This window comes from Cuculus canorus, chromosome Z, assembly GCF_017976375.1.
Source record: "Cuculus canorus isolate bCucCan1 chromosome Z, bCucCan1.pri, whole genome shotgun sequence".
Lineage (NCBI taxonomy): Eukaryota > Metazoa > Chordata > Aves > Cuculiformes > Cuculidae > Cuculus > Cuculus canorus.
In genome coordinates, this window is record NC_071441.1 from 60,307,914 (window position 1) to 60,329,628 (window position 21,715).

General features: G+C 42.0%; 2 protein-coding genes across 2 annotated transcripts in view; one reads left to right on the forward strand and one right to left on the reverse strand.

The window, feature by feature from the left end:
- Window positions 1-256: 256 nt before the first annotated feature.
- On the forward strand, window positions 257-13,775 carry CCNH (cyclin H). The gene is made up of 9 exons (XM_009562931.2): window positions 257-380; window positions 819-941; window positions 2,817-2,890; window positions 3,155-3,365; window positions 3,668-3,831; window positions 6,442-6,512; window positions 8,022-8,133; window positions 8,727-8,787; window positions 13,606-13,775. Exons 1-9 carry the CDS (start codon window positions 282-284, stop codon window positions 13,636-13,638), a joined length of 948 nt encoding a protein of 315 aa, XP_009561226.1. The 5' UTR covers window positions 257-281; the 3' UTR covers window positions 13,639-13,775.
- Window positions 13,776-15,440: 1,665 nt separating this feature from the next.
- RASA1 (RAS p21 protein activator 1) overlaps window positions 15,441-21,715 on the reverse strand; it is a 60,826-nt gene continuing 54,551 nt past the window's right edge. The window contains exons 21-25 of the mRNA XM_009562966.2: window positions 21,457-21,524; window positions 20,465-20,553; window positions 18,870-18,947; window positions 17,111-17,245; window positions 15,441-16,439 (exon numbers count right to left, since the gene is read on the reverse strand). Coding sequence (XP_009561261.2) covers window positions 16,356-16,439; window positions 17,111-17,245; window positions 18,870-18,947; window positions 20,465-20,553; window positions 21,457-21,524 — 454 coding nt within the window. The 3' untranslated portion in view covers window positions 15,441-16,355. The remainder of the gene's footprint in view (window positions 16,440-17,110; window positions 17,246-18,869; window positions 18,948-20,464; window positions 20,554-21,456; window positions 21,525-21,715) is intronic.

Sequence of the window (21,715 nt, forward strand, 5' to 3'; positions counted from 1 at the left end):
GCCAGCTCTCTGCCTGAACCGGCACTTGAGATAGTGACAGGCTGCAAGCAGAGAGGATTACAGGAGAAGAGACATCTGTTCAGCACAGATTATGCTGAACACAAGGTGTAACGGTGGCTGGGAAAATACTGGACTACAACTCCCGCCATGCCCCGCGCTCGAACGTGGAGGCAGCCTTACCCTCCCTGCTCTGAACTACAACTCCCGCCATGCTCCGCGACACAGGACGGCTGGTGCCGCCGTAAAGTGCGCGGGGCTGGTGTCGTGGTGCTGCTGGCGCCATGTTCCACAGCAGCACGCAGAAGCGGTTCTGGACGTTCCGCAGCGAGGAGGAGCTGAGTTGGTGCCGGGCCGAGGCCAACCGCAAGTTTCGCGGGAAGGTGTGGGTGCTGAGAGCCCCGGGAGGGTCGGCAATGGCGGCTTCTCCGCCTCCGAGGGGAAAGGAGGGGGGCAACGTGGGGGAGCGGTCTTAAAATCACAGAGTGGTTTGGGTTGGAAGGGACCTTAAAGCCCATCCGGTTCCAACCCCCCTGCGACGGGCAGGGACACCTCCCACTGGATCAGGCTGCTCAAAGCCCCATTCAGCCTGGCCTTGAACAGCTCCAGGGAGGGGGCATCTTTAGTCAGCCTTCTCTAGTGCCTCACCACCCTTATCATGAAGATTTTCTTCCTAATGTCTAATCTAAATCTTCCCCCTTCCAATTTAAAGACATTCCTTCTTCGTCCTATCACTCCATACTCTTGTAAACAGTCCCTCCTCAGCTTTCCTATAGGCTCCCTTCAGGTACTGGAATGCTGCAATCTGTCTCTCTTTCAAGGTCCAGCAGACCGACCTTGCCCTTCTGGAGCCCCATGAGGAGCTGGCAATATGCAAGTACTACGAGAAGCGCCTGGTGGACTTCTGTGCTGTCTTCAAGCCAACCATGCCAAGATCGGTGGTGGTAAGCAGCAGGGCTGCCCGCTGTGGCATCCACCTGTGCCCCTTCTACTTCCCCTTGCTTGCCTGGCTCTTCAGAGCATGGGTATCTTCAGGTTTGTGTCTTCCAGTGCCGTGATCCACGTTTCAGACCAGTCCATGCCCCTTCTGCCTTCCCTTACTAACTCTTTTTTTTCCAAGCAGGCCGCTTCTGTCTTGCCTTGCTTGTCTTCATATCTCAGGTGACTTGAGGTCTTTGCCTTTCAGTGCTGCAGTCCATGTTTCAGACTGCTCTGTGCCCCTTCTGCCCTCCTTCACTTACCTCTCTCTTCAGAGCTTGGTAAACTTGAGGTTTGTCTTTCCCACTGCTGCAGTCTGTGTTTCAGACCTTTCTTTACCTCTTTCTGTGTACTGGGCAGTGCAGCCATTCCAAAACCAGAAAGTTCTTATGGAATCATAGAATGGTTTGGGTTGGAAGGAACGCTAAAGCCCAACCAGTTCCAACCCCCCAGCCATGGACAGGGGTGCCTTGCACTGGATCAGGGTGCTCAAAACCCCCATCGAACACCTCCAGGTAGAGGGCATCCACAACTTCCCTTTGCAACCTGTGCCAGTGCCTCGCCACCCTCACGGGGAAAAAGTATCTTCCCAATGGCTAGATCTCCCCTCTTTCAGCTTAAAACCAGTGCCCCTTGCCCTATCCCTGCAATCCCTGATAAAGAACCTCTCCCCAGCTTCCTGCAGCCCCTTTCATTACTGGAAGGCTGCTATGAGGTCTCTCCTGAGCCTTCTTTTCTCCAGGCTAAACAAGCCAAACTCTCTTCCTCTCTTCTTTCTTCTTCAATGTCATCTGTTTCCTGTGGTTCTTACACTTGCATAGATGACTTTTTGTTTCTTTCCTCTCCCTTAAGCAAAGACTAGAAACAAACCTAAAGACGTGTGGATTGATTATACAATGAAATTATCTTGCTGTATTTAAAGGAGACAGCCCTACAGCTGGGCTGTCTTGGTCCCATTGTCCCTCAAGCACTGTTTCTTGTTTGACCTCAAAGCAAGTTGGTTCAAGCACCTGTACAGGCAGTAAACTGACCTACAAAGGAAAAAAGGTCTCTCTTTGAACTGATTTCTCTTGAATGCAGAAGAATGGATTTCCAAGGGAGACAGTGAAGATTTACAGCTGACACAGGGAATGAAATTGTGGTTGGTCATTTAGCCATTTAGATTTGTAATTGCCATTGGTCAATCCTCCTTTTTTCTGGCAGGTGTGGTGGTTGACAAAGATGAAGAGTATCTTGTCTGAAGAGCATGTGAAATGTAGCAGTGGGCTGACATTGCATGCTGTGTGGAGCCATACTTTTCTATTTTAGCAGTGCCCTCTATTGAGTGTGTATGCTGGGTCAAATTCACCAAGAAGAGGGTTTTTAAGACATCTACTCTCATGCTGATAGTGTTCAGATCTGCTTGGAAACTTAGCATTTACTGCAAACACACAGAAGTACGGATTTTAAGTGTACTGGGAATTTTACTGATTAAAGAAGTCAGATGTCTTGGCAGGGATTACTCAAAACTTCCAAGATAATTCTTTCAGTTTTTTGGTTTTTAAATTTCATTTAAATATCAGATTTTTCTCTGGAAGATATTTTTGACCTCTTTTTCATCTTGTCTGAAAATAGCAGAAAAGATAATCAAACTGCCATTTTGCAAGGCTTTTGCAGGTGTAAATGTGTGAGACTTTGAAATATTTAATCACATGGAGTTGTGTGCATCTTAGTGCTATTTTATGTCATGCAGTATATATTTGAATGTTCCTGCTGTTTTTTGTAATGCTATTTTGTAAATTATTTTTTCTTAATCTGTTTTTGTTTCTGTACTTAATTTTCCCTGCCTTTTTTTAACGTAGGGAACAGCTTGCATGTATTTCAAGCGCTTTTACCTCAATAACTCGGTGATGGAGTATCATCCTCGAATAATAATGTGAGTTACGAATATACCTTGAGTTATTCTATCAAGCAGAACATTAGAAGTGTTATCTTAATATCTGTAAAGGCTTGAAAACATGGGAAAGGAAATATGAGTGCTTAAATGTGGGTGAAGACAAAGCGTTGATCACTTTCAGTTTCCATGTGGAAAAAATTGCTGTGTTCAGAACATGGTTTTGAAGATAAAAATTGTCTGAACACTTGATAAGACAACAGTTGTTGCATATGCCAGTTGTTGGCTTGTTCTCCCCTCCTCCAGGCTCACATGTGCGTTTTTGGCCTGTAAAGTGGATGAATTCAATGTGTCCAGTGCACAGTTTGTTGGTAACCTTCGAGAAAGCCCTCTTGGACAGGAAAAAGCTCTTGAACAAATACTGGAGTATGAACTGCTGCTTATTCAGCAACTGAACTTCCACCTCATCGTCCACAATCCATACAGGCCGTTTGAGGGATTTCTAATAGATCTGAAGGTTTGTTTTATGTGCTACATACTCCATATGCTAACATAGCACTAATCTGTTGTGGGCTGTGTTAAAAACTGTATTTCCTTTCGTGCCGTTGATCTTAAAAGATCTAGTTTCTAAAGTGATAGGCAGATATATGAAAGGAAGCCGGTATAGTTGCGGCGTTTAACCACGTTAGGTTATCTTTGGAATAAGAAGATGGCGAGATACTTTTTAGCTTTACAAAATACTCTTGAATTGTGTGTTCTGAGCTCATGAACCAGAAGATGAGGAAAAGCTACTTACTTTTCTAAATACTTACTTTTCAGACTCGTTATCCAGTGCTGGAGAATCCTGAAGGTTTGAGAAAAACAGCCGATGACTTCCTCAACCGAGTGGCTCTGACAGATGCATATCTGCTCTTTACTCCTTCACAGATTGCTCTCACTGCCATATTATCTAGCGGTTCAAGAGCAGGAATTAATATGGAAAGGTAGTCTTTTCTTTTTTGTTATAGGTATGATTTAGACAGTTTACTTGCTTCTTACAGAAAATGGTTTTGCTGTAGATATTCATAACAAGTAGAAGTGTGTATTTACTGATTGTTAATGCTCAGGTGTGCCCTTTAGGTTTCAAAACTGAATCAGTACTGTTGTGGTGGGGTTTTTTTTTCCCATTTTCAAGAAGTAGATGATAAATCCAAGTAGTTCATGTCTAGTTTTTCTTATCCTTTGGAATAAGAAAAAATAAATTCAAACGGACAACTTTTTCCTAATTGGAACAGAACATGATTTTCAGACTCATCTTGAAGATTGCAGTGAAGAAAATAGAAATATAGTAGAAACTGAGAGTTTGAAACACCTGAAGAATCACTTGAAGAAAAAGTAGGAATTTTAAGATAACAAGGTTTCAGAGTCAAATGCAATTGCACTGAAATGGCAGCTGTGAGGCACATGGAGACCAGGTGCTGTATTTGACTTGTACAACCTCTCAATTTCTGTTGAAGTAGTGTAAAGATAAGGTGCTGTTTTAAATCATTCCCTTGCTTTTCTGTGGTACAGCTACTGTTATTTACAAAGGCATTATCAAACAATCTATCATTGCTGAAGTGCATGGTTTGCTTTGTTTTTTATATGGACAAAATGTGCTCCTCCTTCTGCAGAAAATCGGATGAGGTAGTTGCTGGAAGTGTCTACCTGGAGTGTTGACCAGGGAAGTGATTGTGCCCCTGTACGCGGCACTGGTGAGGCTGCACCTCAAGTACTGTGTTCAGTTTTGGGCCCCTCACTACAATGACATTGGGGGACTGGAGTGTGCCCAGAGAAGGGGAACGAAGCTGGTGAAGGGGCTGGAGAAGTGTTATCAGAGGTGGCTGAGGGAACTGTGCTTGTTTAGCCTGGGGAAAAGGAGAGTGAGAGGAGACCTCATCACTGTTTACAACTGCCTGAGAGGAGTTTGTAGCAAGGTGCATGTTGGTCTCTTCTCCCAAGTGGCAGACTATAGGATGAGAAGAAGTGGCCTCAAATAGTGTCAGGGGTGGTTTAGATTGGATATTGGGAAAAACTACTTCAGGAATGGGTTTTCAGGCACTGGAATGGCTGCCCAGAGCAGTGGTCGAGTCACCATCCCTGGAGGTCTTTAAAAGATGGGTAGATGAAGTGCTATGGGATATGGTTTATTTGTGGACAGGTATGGTTGGAATCTATCTCAAATGTCTTTTCCAGCCAAGTAGTTCTATGATTCTATCTTTTAATTGCATGGCACTCCACATGACCACTTTGCATTTAGCGTATAGTACCGACAAGTAAATGGGCTTGATGTTAAAGGCAAACTGTTCTTTTTAAAGAGTCTTTACATGAATCTCAGTCTGTCTGTATTGTGGCAAATTTCAGAAAGGCATGCTTTTTGTAGATATTTTGTAGATAGCGTGTGAATCAAGGTGTGTAAAGTTTTATCTTTGTGTATTCATGAAAACTTAAGTCTTTGCCACCTGTTTGTACTGTTGCTGTAACCTTGTTATTTATTGCTCTATGCAAGATCTTTGGTCCTAGACATGAGAGAAGTTAATGCTGCAGCTTGGGTCTTGTGGAGCAGTGAGTAGGTGGGAAGCTGCAGAGGTGGGATGGAAAATGGAAGGTTGGAAAACCTGTCACTCCTATGTTGTCAGTGTTTACATCAGTCTTGAAAAAGTCAGAGCTTCGGTAAAAAAACAGGTGCCACTGTGCTCTGGCAGAAGGTGGTTCCAAATTAGTCTTCAGTGGTGGTGTCAACACAAGGTTCAGTGCAATACGGTTAAATTTGATCTCTGCAAGAGCAGTGATGTCACCAGCGCAGCTGGTAATTGCCATCTTCTGGTGGCTGGTGCCTCAGTCTGGGAGTCACAGCTGATAACTGCCATGAATGTCTGTTGTGTTTGAAGTTAACATAGCCTGAGCAGGCCACTGTGCTTTGGAGTCTTTGGATTTCTGCAATTTATCCTTAAGTGCACTTTCCAGGAAGGGATAAAACTACTCAATTGCTGTGGATCTTCGTGAGGACTGTTGCTTATGTGTGTTGATGTTTACCCAGGTGGTGTGTGTATGTGTTAAAGCTCTTAAAGGAAGCTTTAATCTCTGAAGGAAGAGGGAGGGACTGAGAGATTCCACAAGACAACATTTAGGATTTGCTTTCAGCTGCCACAAGAAACAATCCCATCTTGCAGGCTTTGCTGAATACTTGCTCTGACTTCTCTTCTGTAGTATTTGTTTTTCCAACAGTCATACTGTGCAGTGGTGTCATGTTTGTATGATACTTCATTGAATCTTGCCATAAATTGGCTTAGCTCAGTGAGGCTCACTAACAAATGTTTAATTCTGCAGTGTGGGAACCTAGGTTCTTTAGATGGCTGGGGAATATTTTGGTTGCATTCTTTCATAACAAGAATGTTAAAAGTGAGAGATTTGCTCTTTTATCACTTTTATCACACTTGGGTAACCATAATATTTTTACTAAGTCTAATGATAAAGTTTCAGCAGATATAAATACACATTTTATTAAGTGCTTGTAGCTGCCACTAATTATGGCACCTTATTTGAAGAACTTACTCTTCCCTGTCTCTTTGTAGTTATTTATCAGAAAGTCTTATGTTGAAAGAAGACAGAACAACCTTACCCAAGCTACTAGATGATATGAAATGTAAGTAAACTTTGGAAAAAACATTGGCTTTTTCCAAACCACAAAAGCTTTATGCAGAAAGTTGTGCTTTATGTGGTTTTCTTTACCTCAGGGCTAGCATAAGGTAAGTAGAACGCTGGCACTAGAATGAGCTATCTAGCGTGTGAGGCAACACTGAGACTTTCCTGTGATATGAACAGATGAAATTAAAAGGCAAAGGGCCTGATTCTTCTCAGAACATCAGTGCTATAGTCAGTTAAGTGCTAGCAACTGACTCTGCAGTGAGAAATGTATTTTAGGAACCAGATAATGTTTTTTGTAAGTTAGGGTGAAATGACTTTAAGTCACTGTCTTAAAAATAAGAGCTTAAGGCAGAAGCCCGCATGTAACCACTCCTGCCACCAGAGGGCGCCTGTTCTGAGCTAAGTTACTAGTGTTAACGTCAGGATTTATATTTCACTTTTGTTTCGGAGGTATAAAGATGTTTCAAAAGATGCTTGGATTTGCTAGTGTGAGAATACGCACACACATATATAAAAATATATATGTATATGTAAAATACCAACAACGCTAGCATGATTTAGCTGAGATAAATGGGAATGTAGTACACTGGTCATTACCTGTTTTTAATTAAACAAAAAGGCCTGGATACTGGATAACTACGTGACCAGTTGTTTAATGCTTTAACCTAGTGCACACATTTAAAATAGGAGAGTGATAATATTAAAAACCCAGTCCTTTCACTAAGCTGACTGTAGCAGCAAATACATTATGCCAGTAACCAGAGTATACAACTTAAATTGAAAATGAATTTATAAAGCTTCAGATGCTTTTCCTATTAGCAAATCCAGTCTTCAGGTTTCCATTGCTCAGATGCAAAGGGAATGCTGGGATTACTTATGCTTCACTTGCATTATTCTGGAAGGTAGCTTTAACCCAAAGGCAGCTCTTCTATAAACTTGTGATGGCTGGAAGGAAATTTTGAAGCATCTGTAAATGCCTGGTTTCCGAGAGGACTGCTGGTAGAGGAAAAAGTAGCTGTGAATTTAATTTGCTTTCTTAAGAAGACTGAAAACAACTTTTTTCTTTTTGAAGACTGAGATACAGTACTGAATGTAAAAAATACCCGTGTACTTTGAAGCTTGTAAGCAGTAATGTGTACTCCACATTATCATAACATGCTTTGAGGAGATCTAGAATAAGTGATGCTAACAGCTTGTTTCAGTGTAGTTCTTTGGTTTTTGTAGTTCTTCATAGGTCTTTTTCCTATGAAGTTTGAGGGCTGTGTGGGATGGGAAGGCTTTTTAGAAAGAAGTTTGAGGGGAGTTCTGATTTACTTGATGTAGAATTTTTTCCTAGAAGAAGCTGCTTGAAAATGCATGCTGTGATCCTGCTGCTTTGAGGGAAGGGTGGGTAAAGTGTTGGCTGAAGCTTAAGTAAGAGGGAGAAGCAATAACAGTAGCTTGTGTAATTCACAAGATAGAGCAGAAATTATTTAATTTGCTTGCTGCTGTGTTGTTGCCACTGTAGGCATGAAAAATCTCATAAAGAAATATGAACTGCCAAGGCCTGAAGAGGTCGTTGCACTAAAACAGAAATTAGAGAAGTGTCACAGCGCGGAGCTTTCCCTTAATACAAACCCGTGAGTAGATACTTTCTTATTGTGTTAAACTTCTGCCTTTTTAATGATAGATGAACATTAACTTCCTTTGATCTGTGTGAATGATTGAAAATGAAAACATTTAAATGTATACACAAGGATGTCTGTTTACATGCTCACTGTGTGACTGTACTGGAAGCTGAGGACCCAGGCTCAAAGCAGCACTTTCAGTTATAGGAAAATAAATTCTTCTGCGTTGATTTGCATTGCAAGCTATGGTGCTGATTGGTTTGCAGCACACAACAAGAATCTCAGGTGGCTTGTAAGGTCTGGCCACTTAATGTCATATGTAATGAGAATCCAGTATTTGAAAAATCACAGGATTAAAATAAGAATTGGGTAAATTGTTAATATTTTCTTAAGGCTTAAGTGGATGGCAGAGGACTTCTTGATATTTTCTTTCCTGCCCTTTTCTCTTTAGTACCCACTGTGAGCTTTCAGCAAGCTGTTAGTTGAGATTTCAATGGTTTCCTATGTGACAGATTTGTCCATAACCTCATCTTGTATCCAAATAAGGAGACTGACTCTTTTTAAAATACCTAAACATTTCACTTTTTTTCTGGATGGGGTGTTAGGAAGAAGAGGAAGGGGTATGAAGATGATGAATATGTCGCAAAGAAATCTAAAGTGGATGAGGTCAGTAAACATATTGTACTATCACTTGTTTGTCACTGTTCTTAATTGCCGAGACAGAAGTACCTCAGATACCAAGTTCTGCGTCTGTTAATACTCTTGCATGTTGCTCAGACAGTCTTCAGCTTTGTTTTTAACGATCACCCAGAGTTAGAAGTGTTCCTAAATACCCTAGTCTTCTTAGGGGAGAGAGAATAACACTCAGGCCATCCTTCCTGCTACTTCCTGTGATTTGAAAGTCTGGCACACAGTGGAACAACCACAGAACAACATAAAGCTTAGTACTTGTCATTCCAGCATATGAAACTCCGTGATACCAGCTGGGGAAATAGCTGGGAAAGTGAGATTTGGAATGTTGTGACGAAAGGAGGTTTTGGAAGGCCAGGAATTGAATGCTTCAGGAGAAGTCCTAGCTCTACAGGTGGAAACTTACTCTTCAGAATGTGAATGAAATAAGAGCATATGCTGAAATATGCTTAAACAGGCTTTTTTTTTTTTTAAATGGAAGTTTTATGTCATGTTTTTTCTCCTGTACAGTGTTTCTGAAACTGTTTTCATTTACTGCTTTTGGCTTCTTGCACAAAGCAGAAGTCAGCTGTCAGGCTGAATTTCTACATCAGTCACTTTGCTAGTAAGGCTTGCATAAATTCCATATGGGTGGCTAGTACCTCCATTTATAAGACCAAGTATAAATAAGGTGGAGGTTTTTGCTGAGTCACCCTCCTCAGCCTGAAAACAGAACTAAGGTAGTCCTTCATATCATATGTGAACAACTTTCAGAGCTTTCACATGTATCATTGACTGGAAAAGAATACACCCTAGATGAGGAAAGGTTTGGTGAAAACTCCCTTTTCCACATAAGAAGGATATGGAGCTGTTGGAATGGGTCCAGAGGAGGGCTGCAAAGATGATCAGGGGGCTGGAGCACCTTCCCTACAAGCTCACGCTGAGATTGTTGGGCTTGTTCAGCCAGGAAAAGAGGAGGTTCAGAGGAGATCTTATAGTTACTTTCCACTACCTGAAGGGGCTACAGGAAAGCTGGAGAGGGGCTATTTGTAAAGGCTTGTGGGGATAGGACGAGGAGGAACGGGTATAAACTGGAGAGGGGCAGATTTAGACTGGACAGCAGGAAGAAATTGTTCACCATGAGAGTGGTGAGACACTGGCACAGGTTGCCAAAGGAAGTTGTGGCTGCCCCATCCCTGGAGGTGTTCAAGGCCAGGTTGGATGGGGCCTTGGATAGCCTGATGTAGTGGGATGTCTCTGCCCATGGCAGGAGGGTTGGAACTGGATGATCTTTAAGGTCCCTTCCAACCCTCACTATTCTATGATTAACTGTACTTCCCTTGAGTCTGAATACTTGGAATCTAAGATACCTTAGGTGTGACATAGAGTTGCTAACAACTGAAGAGAGTCATCTTTCTAAGTCTTAACATAAAATGCTGGATGTAGCTTTTCAGAATTCAAGGAAACTTGCTGTTATAAATTATCATTGTAGGTTGATGCTGTAATATCAAACTAGAATCTAAAAAATTATTTGAACAAGATTACAATAAAATCAGCATTGAAACTATGTTCTAACAAAATGTGGAACCTCAGGCATATTTTTGGTACCTGTTCATTGCTGTAAAAGCTTTGACTAGGTTTACTCAAGATCCTAGATTTAAAAACCATATTGAAACTGGTAACTTTAAAACTAGCACTTCTGTAACTTCTGCTTTGCACAAATGACTGGAAGAACAGCTCCATCTGAGCTCTGAAGACTCACCTCTCCCTGCCCCAGTTCACTTCAATGGGGATCTCATTTTTAGGTTTCTGTGGTTTGAGGCAGTCCTGATTTTGGGTTGCTTATTAATTTATATTCACAATTCCTTTCTTGAAAGGAATGAACTAACTGGATAGATGCATGTGGTCTGCAGCATACCATGATAAGCTTTTGCACAGTTCTGACAGCTCTTGAAACGTAGGCTTTTAAAATACTGATCTCTGTGAATTGCTGAGGGTTTGTACTTGGCATAGTTTAATTTCTGAGTAATCATCACATGCAGGAGCAGATCTGAGCAGGCCAGAACAGAAAGGGAGAAGTGTGCTTCAATATTGGAAAACTTTTAGTGTGTGCATACAGCTCAGACCTTGAGACCTTACTAATCCTGTGGCTAGCTGATACTGACAATATTTGCATCTGTAAGTAATCAGGCTGTAATACAGAAGTGCACAATCTGTTCTCATCTACTCCTAGGATTTTATTTCCTGATTTCATAGCAGATGCTAATACAACTAGTACAGAGAGCTCATCACTTTGAAGTGGTGGAAGAAATACAGGGTGCTTGTTATGCATAGATGACTCAGCTGTTAAGGCAGTAAAGCCATAAGAAGCACCAGATACGAGTAAAAGGTTGTCCATCACAAAGAATCACTAGGTTGGAGAAGACCTCTTATATCATGGAGTCCAACCATGTCCCTGAGCACTTTGTCTACCCATCTTCTAAACACCTCCAGGGATGGTGACTCCACCACCTCTCTGGGCAGCCTCTGCTGGTGCCTGATGACCCTTTCTGTGAAAATTTTTTTCCTTATGTCCAGCCTGAACCTCCCCTGTCCGAGCTTTTGAGGCCATTTCCCCTTGTCCTGTCCCCTGTCACTTGGGAGAAGAGGCCAGCACCCTCCTCTCTACAGCCTCCTTTCAGGTAGTTGTAGAGAGCAATAAGGTCTCCCCTCAGCCTCCTCTTCTCCAGGCTAAACAACCCCAGTTCCCTCAGCTGCTTCTTGTAAGACTTGTTCTCCAGCCCCCTCACCAGCTTCGATGCTCTCCTCTGGGCACGCTCCAGAGCCCCAACATCCTTCTTGTAGTGAGGGGCCCAGAACTGAACACAGTATTTGAGGTGCGGTCTCACCAGTGGCGAGTACAGTGGCAGAATCACTTCCCTGGACCTGCTGGTCACACTGTTTCTGACACAAGCCAAGATGCCATTGGCCTTCTTGGCCACCTGGGCACATTTCTGGCTCATGTTCAGTTGCTGTCAACCAGCACCCTCAGGTCCTTCTCCTCCAGGCAGCTTTCTAGCCAGACTTCTACTCTGTAGCACTGCAGAGGGTTGTTGTGCCCCAAGTGCAGGACCCGGCATTTGGCCTTGTTAAGCCTCATGCCATAGATCTCAGCCCAGCAGTTCAGCCTGTTCAGATCCCTTTGCGAAGCCTCCCTACCCTCCAGCAGATCCACACGTCCACCCAGCTTAGTGTCATCTGCAAACTTGCTGAGGGTACACTCAGTGCCTTCATCCAGGTCATTGATAAAGACATTGAACAGAGCTGGACCCAGTACTGAGCCCTGAGGAACTCCACTTGTGACTGGCCTCCAGCTGGAGTTAACTCCATTGACCACCACTCTCTGGGCCCGGCCATCCAACCAGTTTTCAACCCAGGAGAGTGTGCGCCTGTCCAGGCCAGAGGCTGACAGTTTCTGAAGCAGAATGCTGTGAGAAGCTGTGTCAAAGGCTTTACTGAAGCCCAAGAAGACTACATCCACAGCCTTTTCCCTCATCCAGTAGGCAAGTCACTTTGTCATAGAAGGTGATCAGGTTAGTTTGGCAGGACCTGCCTTTCCTGAACCCGTGTTGACTGGGCCTGATCACCCGGTTCTCTTGCATGTGCTTCATGATAGCACTTAAGATCACCTGAAGAAGTGTGAGCTAAACCTCAAAGAGGTGGTCAAAATGCGCTGCTAACATGACTGGGCTGCTCTGAAGCTAAGACTAGGCAGATGAGGGAGCCACACTATCCTCAGTGGTGCCCAGTGACAGGGCAGTAGGCAATGGAAACAAGCTAAAAACCTTGACATTCCATCAGAATACAAAAAAAAAAAAAAAAGTCTTTTTTTCATAGTGGGGCGGGTCAGACAGTGGCAGAGGTTGCCCAGACATGTTGTGGAGTCTGTCATTGAAGGTGTTCATTACCTGACTGAAGATGACGCTGTGCTACCAGCTGCAGCTGATCCTGCCTGAGCAAGGAGCAGTAGGGGAAGGTTTAACTAGGCATGGATAACTAGCCTGAAGCGTAAAGCATGTAGGCACCACTAGTTAAGATATATTTTAGGCTGCTTCTATTAATGGAATACTTGTTAGTATTAAATCCTGGTCGCAAACAGCATAGGTTTGGGGGTTTTTTTGTGTAGATTTTCTATATGTGGGGTTTTTTTTATGTCATGGATGAACACTCTGGCATGCTTGCAGAAGCAATAAATATGGCTTAGTCGCAGGAGGTTTCCAGTCCTCTGTCCTGGGATTAGCTGAATATGAAATCTTCCGTCTGCTGTATTTACTTGATCAACTTATTTTTGTTTTCTTCCCTGCACAATACACAGAGCACACTCGGCAATGTTGCTTGGAACTTAATAGACCTGCACTTCACTGAGTAACTTCTCTGTAGGCCTTGTGTGAATTCTTGTTCCAGTTTGAGCTGGCCTTGTGAGCAAACCAGGACCAAGAGCTGTACCTGGCTGTCAAAATGGTGTGTGCAAGGAACACACGGTCCTTGGTCCTTTTTCCTGTGCAGATGTCCTGTCAGGAATGCCCATCTGCCAAGTAACGTGGACAAGCACGGTGTTTAAAATGACTTTAATTTTGGTATTTATATCTTGCCTCTAACAGCAGACAGTTGAGAGATGTGAGGAGTTATTGTGTTCCTCAGTTGTCTTCGTGTATGTTACTGTGAGAGTGTGTGCAGGAGCATCTCTGCCCATGGCCGGGTATTGCCTGGCACACCTTACTGTAAAAAACCCAATATATGCCTTGCTCAAGGCTCTGCGTATTTTGCTTTCATTAGGAGGAGTGGACTGATGAGGATCTTTTGGACTGAGTGTAACCGTGAAGGAGGACTGAATCCTACCATGAAAGAGCCACTATTCAGGGTCCTGTGTGAACCTGTGACCGGTTCCTTGCTTTGTGTCATGAGGTATTGTCAGGTTTTCTTTTGCAATAAAGCACATGACTTTGCTAAAACAGCTGGTTGCGTGTCCATTAAACCCTCCTCCATTCAAAGACAAACACAAGTAAGAAGTGTTTGCTTTAAGAAATCAGTCACTCAGGGAGGCATTCTGATTCAGGAACAGTCTGATGTGCGGCTTCAGCTAGTGTCATCCTGTAGTCCTCCACTTACCATCAAACTGGGCACTTAGTGAGAAAGATAAATGCAAGCAGGGCACAGCTGTAGCAACAGACCCATACATGCTTGAGAGCAGGATGTGCTTGTGCTCCCCTTTTCCCAGGCTTGTCACAGGCAGCTAAATAAACACTTGGTAGATCGGGGAAGCTCTTCTCAAATGCACCAGGAGACTGCAGCCATGTACATTACAGTAGGGAAAGCAACAATCATACTTATGTGACTTATGCCACAGCTGTGATTCCAGAGACATTTCTGTGACTTACTTACCTGGCAGCAACTGAGAGAAGTGTTCTAAAAATCTTTCCTAAGTGGGTACATCCAAAACAAGATGGATGATCCTTTTCACAGACCCTTTCAGAATATCAGCAGTTCTGCAATACACACACCTCAGTGCAGCTGTGGGGAGTCTCCTAGTTTCATTCTCATCGCTCTGTGTGGTACGTGATTGGTAAATAGTCAAATCTGTTCTCCAAGTGTCTCTATTTTCAACAGTTATACCACCTACACTCAGCCAACTAAGTCTACAGAATAACTAGCTTTATCCACTCTGGTTTTGACAAATCTTTCTGCACTAAGGTCATAAGCTAACTAGTTGGGGAAGAATAGCAGTGATTGCCACTTCACTTCAGAAAACCTGATACCATTTACACACCATAACCAAGTGAAGGAAACGTGACAACACAATTTAAGTCATGTACTTGCGTTCTGAACAGGTTGGAAGTTGTCAGCAGAGCATTCAGCACACACACAAAAATGTTACAGACTGTGATTTCTGTGACGTCACAGTATACAGAGAAAGAGAACCAAACCAAGTAAGGCAGAAAAAGAGATTGTTAAATATCTTTTCCTCCAAGGTGCAGTTTAATACCGGGTTTGACAGCAGCAGGTCAAGCAGCAAGAATCCAGTAGGATCAAGGCCTTGCAAAAAGGTCTCTCCTCACAAGGCCTCTGTCTGAGAGCGGTTCCCATCACACCTGGGAGCTGTCGGCTGCAGTACTAGGCACTTGCCTTCAGGAAAACTGCTTCAGCTGGAAAGACCAGGGCAGCACAGGAAAAGCCCGCTGCAAACCTCAGAGACGGGCACTAATGCCACAGAGACCCAAGGATAAGTACTACACAATCTAGCCTGACAGTGAAAGGAAAAATCAGTTCCAACAGACAGGGTGTAAGAGTGTAGCTGTTCTAATGGTGTTAACAGCCATGCTCCTATTACAGAATTATTTATGTGATTATCTCCAGTCTTGTCAGTGAATCTCAGCATCCTTTTGTTCCTTATAAGATCATTTTCCAGAAAAGTTACAGATGGTGATGTTGAAATACCCTCTGAGTCAACTGTATGTTTTACTTCTATTTTCTTCTGTTTCAACATCTATCTTCTCACCCTGTGACAGATAAGTACACATTAAGGTGTATGGACAAGGGAATGCTATTCCGAGGATGCATGCCACGAACATTTCTGAAGTACACCATGTGTGCAGACACCATAAAAAACTTCCACAGCAGCCAAAGTTTGCCAGTTTCCATAGAGAGTTGATCTGCAGCTTGATTTATTTTAAAAACATTTTTCACTTATAAAAATAATATTTATGCCAGGCTTACAGTACACAAAAGACCAACCAATACCTATTTTATAAAATGGTTTAATGAACGCATGCATGTCCGATACAAGGATCAATAAATTTACTGGATTCAAATTATTTACTGTTGTAAACATCTTACAAAAGCATTGTGATTTATCTGGATATACAGTTCCTGATGGAAGAACTACTCAGACTGAATCAATGGCACATCAAAAAATAAAGCTGACAAGACCCATTCTGCATATTCTCTTCCAACATGATTCCAGCAAGAGAAACAGCATGGTATAAAAAGTATAAAGATTGTTCCTACCATAACATCAAATTCTGGAAACTGTAAATACAAGTTAAAGTGGTTGAAACAGTCAAAAAAGTCATAATTATTGTAACCAGTCAGAAATTACAGTAAGAAATGTTATCCAGTTATACGTGGCTGTCAGAACAACACGTTTCTTCTCATGTCAGTTGATAATTCTTTTCTAATGAGACAACAAAACTTTGGCAATCAGAGGTGCTGAAAAGTAATTTTTGAAGTTCAAGACACAGTCACAGCATTTTCTTCGCGGAAGGTGAACTGTACACCAAGGCTCAGAGGTTGTGAAAACTGTTTCCAAGTGGAAAAAAAAGTGCAAATGTCCTGCACAGATAGCTTAAAAAAAAGCTGCTGGCACAATCATTCACCAACAAGATCTTTGTTTTCTTTTTGCATAGTTCACATATCACTGGGAATGTGACAAGGTGTGCTATTTTTGGCAAGAGCAAGAAGAAAGTGATACTGGTGTGAGTCGCCGTGTTGGGCATGCTGGATCCATGCAGAATTCAGGTAGAGGGCTGCTACCTGATGTTATTGGACACTGAATACTGGTTTTGTTTTTGTTGAAGCAGTTCAGTAATGGCCAAAAGCTTCTTAAGAACGTGCTGCAGGGAGACAGTCAGTAAAAACCGCACATTAGGGACTGGAAATGAAATGGCCTTGATGGAGAAGCATTTTCAGCATTAGCCTGTCAGACCTGCTACAGGCAATAAACAAAAAAGTGGAAGCAGCTGATTCCCTGACACAACTTCAAAAGGGAAGTCTAAACCAGCAGCACAAACTCTGCCCCTCCACCAGTGGATCTTTTTGCTGCATTGAGGTTTAATGGAGAGGCTAAGAGAGCAGGACACACTGCGAGGGTTTGCCAGCAGAGTCTGGTGTACCTGTGTACAAAGGCACTCAAAACATCAGGAGGCAGAAGTGGGAGATACCAACAGAAAGCTAAAGAGTAAATTTAGTTCTCCACTGAGGAAAACCCAAGATGCTAAAACTGTGACCCAAATTGCTTGTGAGGAGGCATCACTTCTGTGGGTTCAAGCTTCCTCTAGAAGATAAAACTTCCTCTGGAAGTTTTTAATATTTAGAAATACCTCTTTGGTTTTGTTGCACAAAGGTACATTACTACGGACTAAGTTACAGCTAAGAGCCTCCAGGTGAAGTGCACCTACTTTAAAATGTAGAAGCCAGAATTACTACAGCAGCACCCTGTGCTGGAAGAGCAACTCGGGATGTGCTGCCTGTGCCTGTGATTTGTTCATTAGCTTCTGTCACTTACCTGCATTACGCCTCGCTCGTTGCTGAGTGTCCGGAGCTCATCTGAGTGTGCCACACATATCTCGTGCAAGGCTGCCAGATCGCGGGACAGGTCAGTTCGAGAGTGCTCTGTAGTGTCTGGAAGCTCAGGAACGTTCTTCAATAATAAAGATGAGAGTGGATTTAGGATGCTGAGTGCCCAGGCACATGGGAAGGTAAATCACATCCCTGACAACACAACTGTTTTATGCTGACAGCAGGTACTGCAGCATTGGTCTTCCCAGCCAAGTCTACAGTCATAGAATCATTTGGTTGGAAAAGACCTTAAAGACATTTAAGATCATCAAGTCCTACCATACCTGTCCACTACTAAACCATCCCTAAGCACCTTGTCTGCCCATCTGTTAAAACACCTGTAGGAATGGAGACTCCCATCACCTCCCTGGGCAGCCATTCCAGTACGTGAGTACCCTTTTGATGAAAAAAAAATTCCTGATGTCCAATCTGAAATTCCCCCCGCACAACCTGAGGCCATTTCCTTTCATCCTGTTGCCTATTACCTGGGAGAAGAGACCAACATCCACCTTGCTACAACTTCCTTTCAGGTAGTTGTAGACAGTGACAAGGTCTCCCCTCAGCCTTCTTTTTCTCTAGGGCTTTTTCTCTCAGTCCACCTTTTCACTACGAATCATGTATTTCTCCTCTCCGCAAGCATATGCTTTATGGGTATGCTGCCATTCTGGCTCCTGCTAAAAGGGTTCTCAGTAAAGGGTCTGGTATTGCCATGCTATCATTGAGCTGACCAGAGAGCTGCTGCATACAGGCTTGTAACCCTCCTCTAAATGAGGGGGAACCCGTCCATTAGTGCCTTTTTTTTCCAAGCTAAATAAGAGAACAGCAGCAACAGCAATTCAGCAAAATCTGTAACTATTGATTAACCCATTAAACCAGTCATAAAACAATACTGTACTTAAACAAGCAGAATTATTTCCAAACCAACAGTTTCAGAGACCTTGTGCAAAATCTCTCATTTAAATAAACCTGATGTATCCTAATATGCAGAAGTTGCAATTTAACCAGAAAAAGGTGACATATGGCAGTATACTTGAATGCCACTCTCATTTTTATCTCTCATAAATATCTCCTGAGATGTCTTCTAGGTCACTTTCAAGGCATCAACTCAGGAAGCTTTGTGCGTTTTTTCTTTTTGTTTTTGAAAATTATTTCTTGGTTTAACAACAGCCGTATCTAAGGTGAGGTCCTAACTGTTGTTATAGATGTCATACACAGAACAGTGACAAGTTAGAAGAACACAGTGATGGCAGTCTGCTTTCAAACTACAATGTCTACAAGGTAGTGGCACATTTGGTAACACATAAATGAAGTTCAACCTAGTATTTCTTAAAGCATAAAATGGCTTTATGTTCAGAACCACATAACAATCATACTTAAGATTTTTTGTTTTAAAACATACTTTAAGATTTGTATTCTTGGCCAAAACTTCTAATCCTTGTAGCTATAAAATCTGTTTGAGCTGCTTACATCTACACAGGCACTAAATGAATAAAGTCTAAGATGATATTTTATGGATTTAATGTAGTATGATGCGTCAGCCATCTGTGGCTTCTAAATGTGCATAAGAAAAATAATTTATTCAGTTATAAGCATTAAGAATTGTGCGGGAGCTGATAGAATTTTGAGCTGGTCAGTAAAAGTGTAAAGAATTTTCACTTACAGTGTCACTATGTAAGTTCCAGAAGAAGGTTTTTTTAAGCACTCACCCCAAGTTCATCCAAGAACATGATCATACGATGCTTGTTGCTCTTGATGAATGGGTTTACCCCTTCCATGTATGGCTCCTGGGAATTTTTTTAAGTATTCATTAGAACAAATCAATGCCAAGGTAATTGTTTTTATTATGCTGTTGGAATGAGCACAGTGCAGTCAGACAAATGACACTGCAAAATAAATGCATCATCTAGAGCGATTTTCTTCTTTCACATGAGTTTCTGACATCTGGTGTGTAGCCCATGAAAAGACTGCAGAATTCAGTATTTTCTTACATTCCAAACATTCAGAAATGTCCTTACAATGCAAATTCATGTCAATATGCATGTAAGATGCATCTTTTCAATACTTAGCTTCTGTGAACAAATGCCCTGCTTTCAAAGGTATGGTCAAGAATAAGTGCACTCTTCCCTGTTCTTTCATTAATGCTTATGTTGCAAGGTACGCATGTCAGAAAAATAACTTTATAATGCCAGCCCAAAGTCACTCTCATTAGGCTTAAAACAACAAGTTTGTATTTCAGCTGTGTTTAAGCCTGGGAACTGAAGCAGACCAGTTGTGGCTGGCGTTCTCTTAGTTTTATAATAGAAATGTTACTGAAACAGGGGCTTAGTGCACTATGTATATGATTTACAGCATTAATTATGCCTAACAGTATGAAAATAAATACAGACAGAAGGGCTGTTTTAGAGTACTCTACCACAGAAAACACTACTCTAAGCAGTAGGAAAACACAGGGTGAAAGCAGCAGAAGAGGAAGGAAGAGTTGGGGGTTGGCAGTTCATTTGTTTTGGAATTGGATTATTAATACCAATCTGGGAACTGAGGCCTGATTAGTCTCAAATCGGAAACTTAATTACTATAAATAGATAGAACACCTGTGTGGAATGCATTTCCAGGTTGTCTAAAGAAGTGCACCAGTATTACTGAAAGATGCCTCCCTTTTGATATCAAATAATAAATGGAAACACAAAGAAGCTGCCATCATCTTTTGAGGAAGAATATTTATCCTTCTCATTCTTTCCCCATCACAGATTCCTGCTCTCACATTTCTGAAGTTTTTTGGTCTGATATTAAAAAATAAAACATGCCCATTTTACTACCATCATGAACACTTTTGTGCAACTTTAGTCTTTGGAACAAATGCCTGCTGGGTTTATCTGTGTGCTCACAGCATCAAAATATGGTTCCATCACACTCTAACCCCTATCAGTATGGTCAGTCATTCATCTATTACTTTAACAGCCGATTCCTGCTGTTCATACTGCCAGATTCAAAATCATCATGGGATATACCAAGCCATTAGTAAGAGTTTCTAGATCATTTCCTTTCAATTATGGCTCCTCTTCCCAGTTTGGCCAGACTTCATGCTACTGCTCCTGTTCAGATCAACCCCCCCCCTTTACTCTAAGGGAAGAGGGCAAAAGAAACAGCACCAGCAAGGCCTCCCTGCTGATGAGGTCAAACAGGCCGCATGTCAGGCTTTGCACAAGCAAACAGCAACTGATTTTTGCATGCCTTCGACAGGAACATTGATGTGTGCTGGAAATGGTTCTAGGCTGTTCCATGTGCGTGAAATTATATTCACCTTGGCTCCAAATTCAACCAGATTTGCTAAATTCTGCACAGACTTGGCGACCAGCGTCAGTGTTCTTGCAGCAGTGGGGGAAGGAGAATCTGGCAGAAACACAAAGCAGAGAGTTATTGGTCATTCAGTTTGAAACTAACAGCAGTCGAGTGAAAGTACAGCTCTTCTCCAATCCACATTTTTTAATGGAATAAAATATTTCTAGTACCATAACAGACCTGCGCGTGGAAGATGACACTTGGTGAAATAAAACTTACATTGTTTTAGCAATGCCCACGGAAATATATTAAGATGAACATCTGATTTTCTCTAACAGTTGCATACAGGACAAGTATGCAAAATAAAGCAATGTTAGTGAGAGACAGGTGAAGTAAGAACCATTTTCACAAAAATGGAACTGTTCTCTTAAAAGGATTATTTGTTGTAGAATAAAGACATTGACTCCTCTCTGTCTCATCCTTACAATTCTGTATTTCAGACTGACTGTTCTTAGCAAGTCAAAGTAAAGACCTCCCTAAAGGCTGGAAGCTAACTAAGCAGGACGCGGAAACAGGTTATTAAAGCCTAATTTTCTAGGTGCAGAAATTTATTCCAAGCACTTCAGATGCTACAAATCTTGTTAATTTAAGATATATCATTGAATTTCAACCTTTACTTTTGGCACTGCTTTGTATCCAAACTGACATCTGAAGATCATACACATTTTTCACAGTACTAGAATATACTCCACAGACGTTACAACAAAACTGTTATTAAATACCACAATGCATGGTTTTATGGGCTTTAAAATGACATTGGGAATAACCACAGTTTAACTTTTGAGGGTAAAAAGCATGCGCTGCCTGCCTGATGGAAAAGACAGTCAAGTTACATAATAACAGGACTTTGGACAAAGCGTTCAAAAAATGTAGTATTTTGCTACATTAGACACTACAGTAATTTCATGCCTACTACTGTATAAAGTATGGATCCAATCTGAAGCTTGTAGTCACCTGAGATGATATTAAACATCCTTGGGTTCAGGATTGCAGGACAAATGAGTCGGAGGAAAACAAAGCCACTGAAATGAGAAAAAATTTTGGTAAGAGAATTACTGTAAAATTGTGTAGCCTTTAAGGACTCAAGTTAGTGTGGAATCTTTTTGAGACAGACACTAACCACCAGCCTGCACTTTGTGAATATGTAAACAATTTAAGATCATGCTATAACTTCAGCTATGATAAAAGCTGACAGAATAGGCACACTGATGTC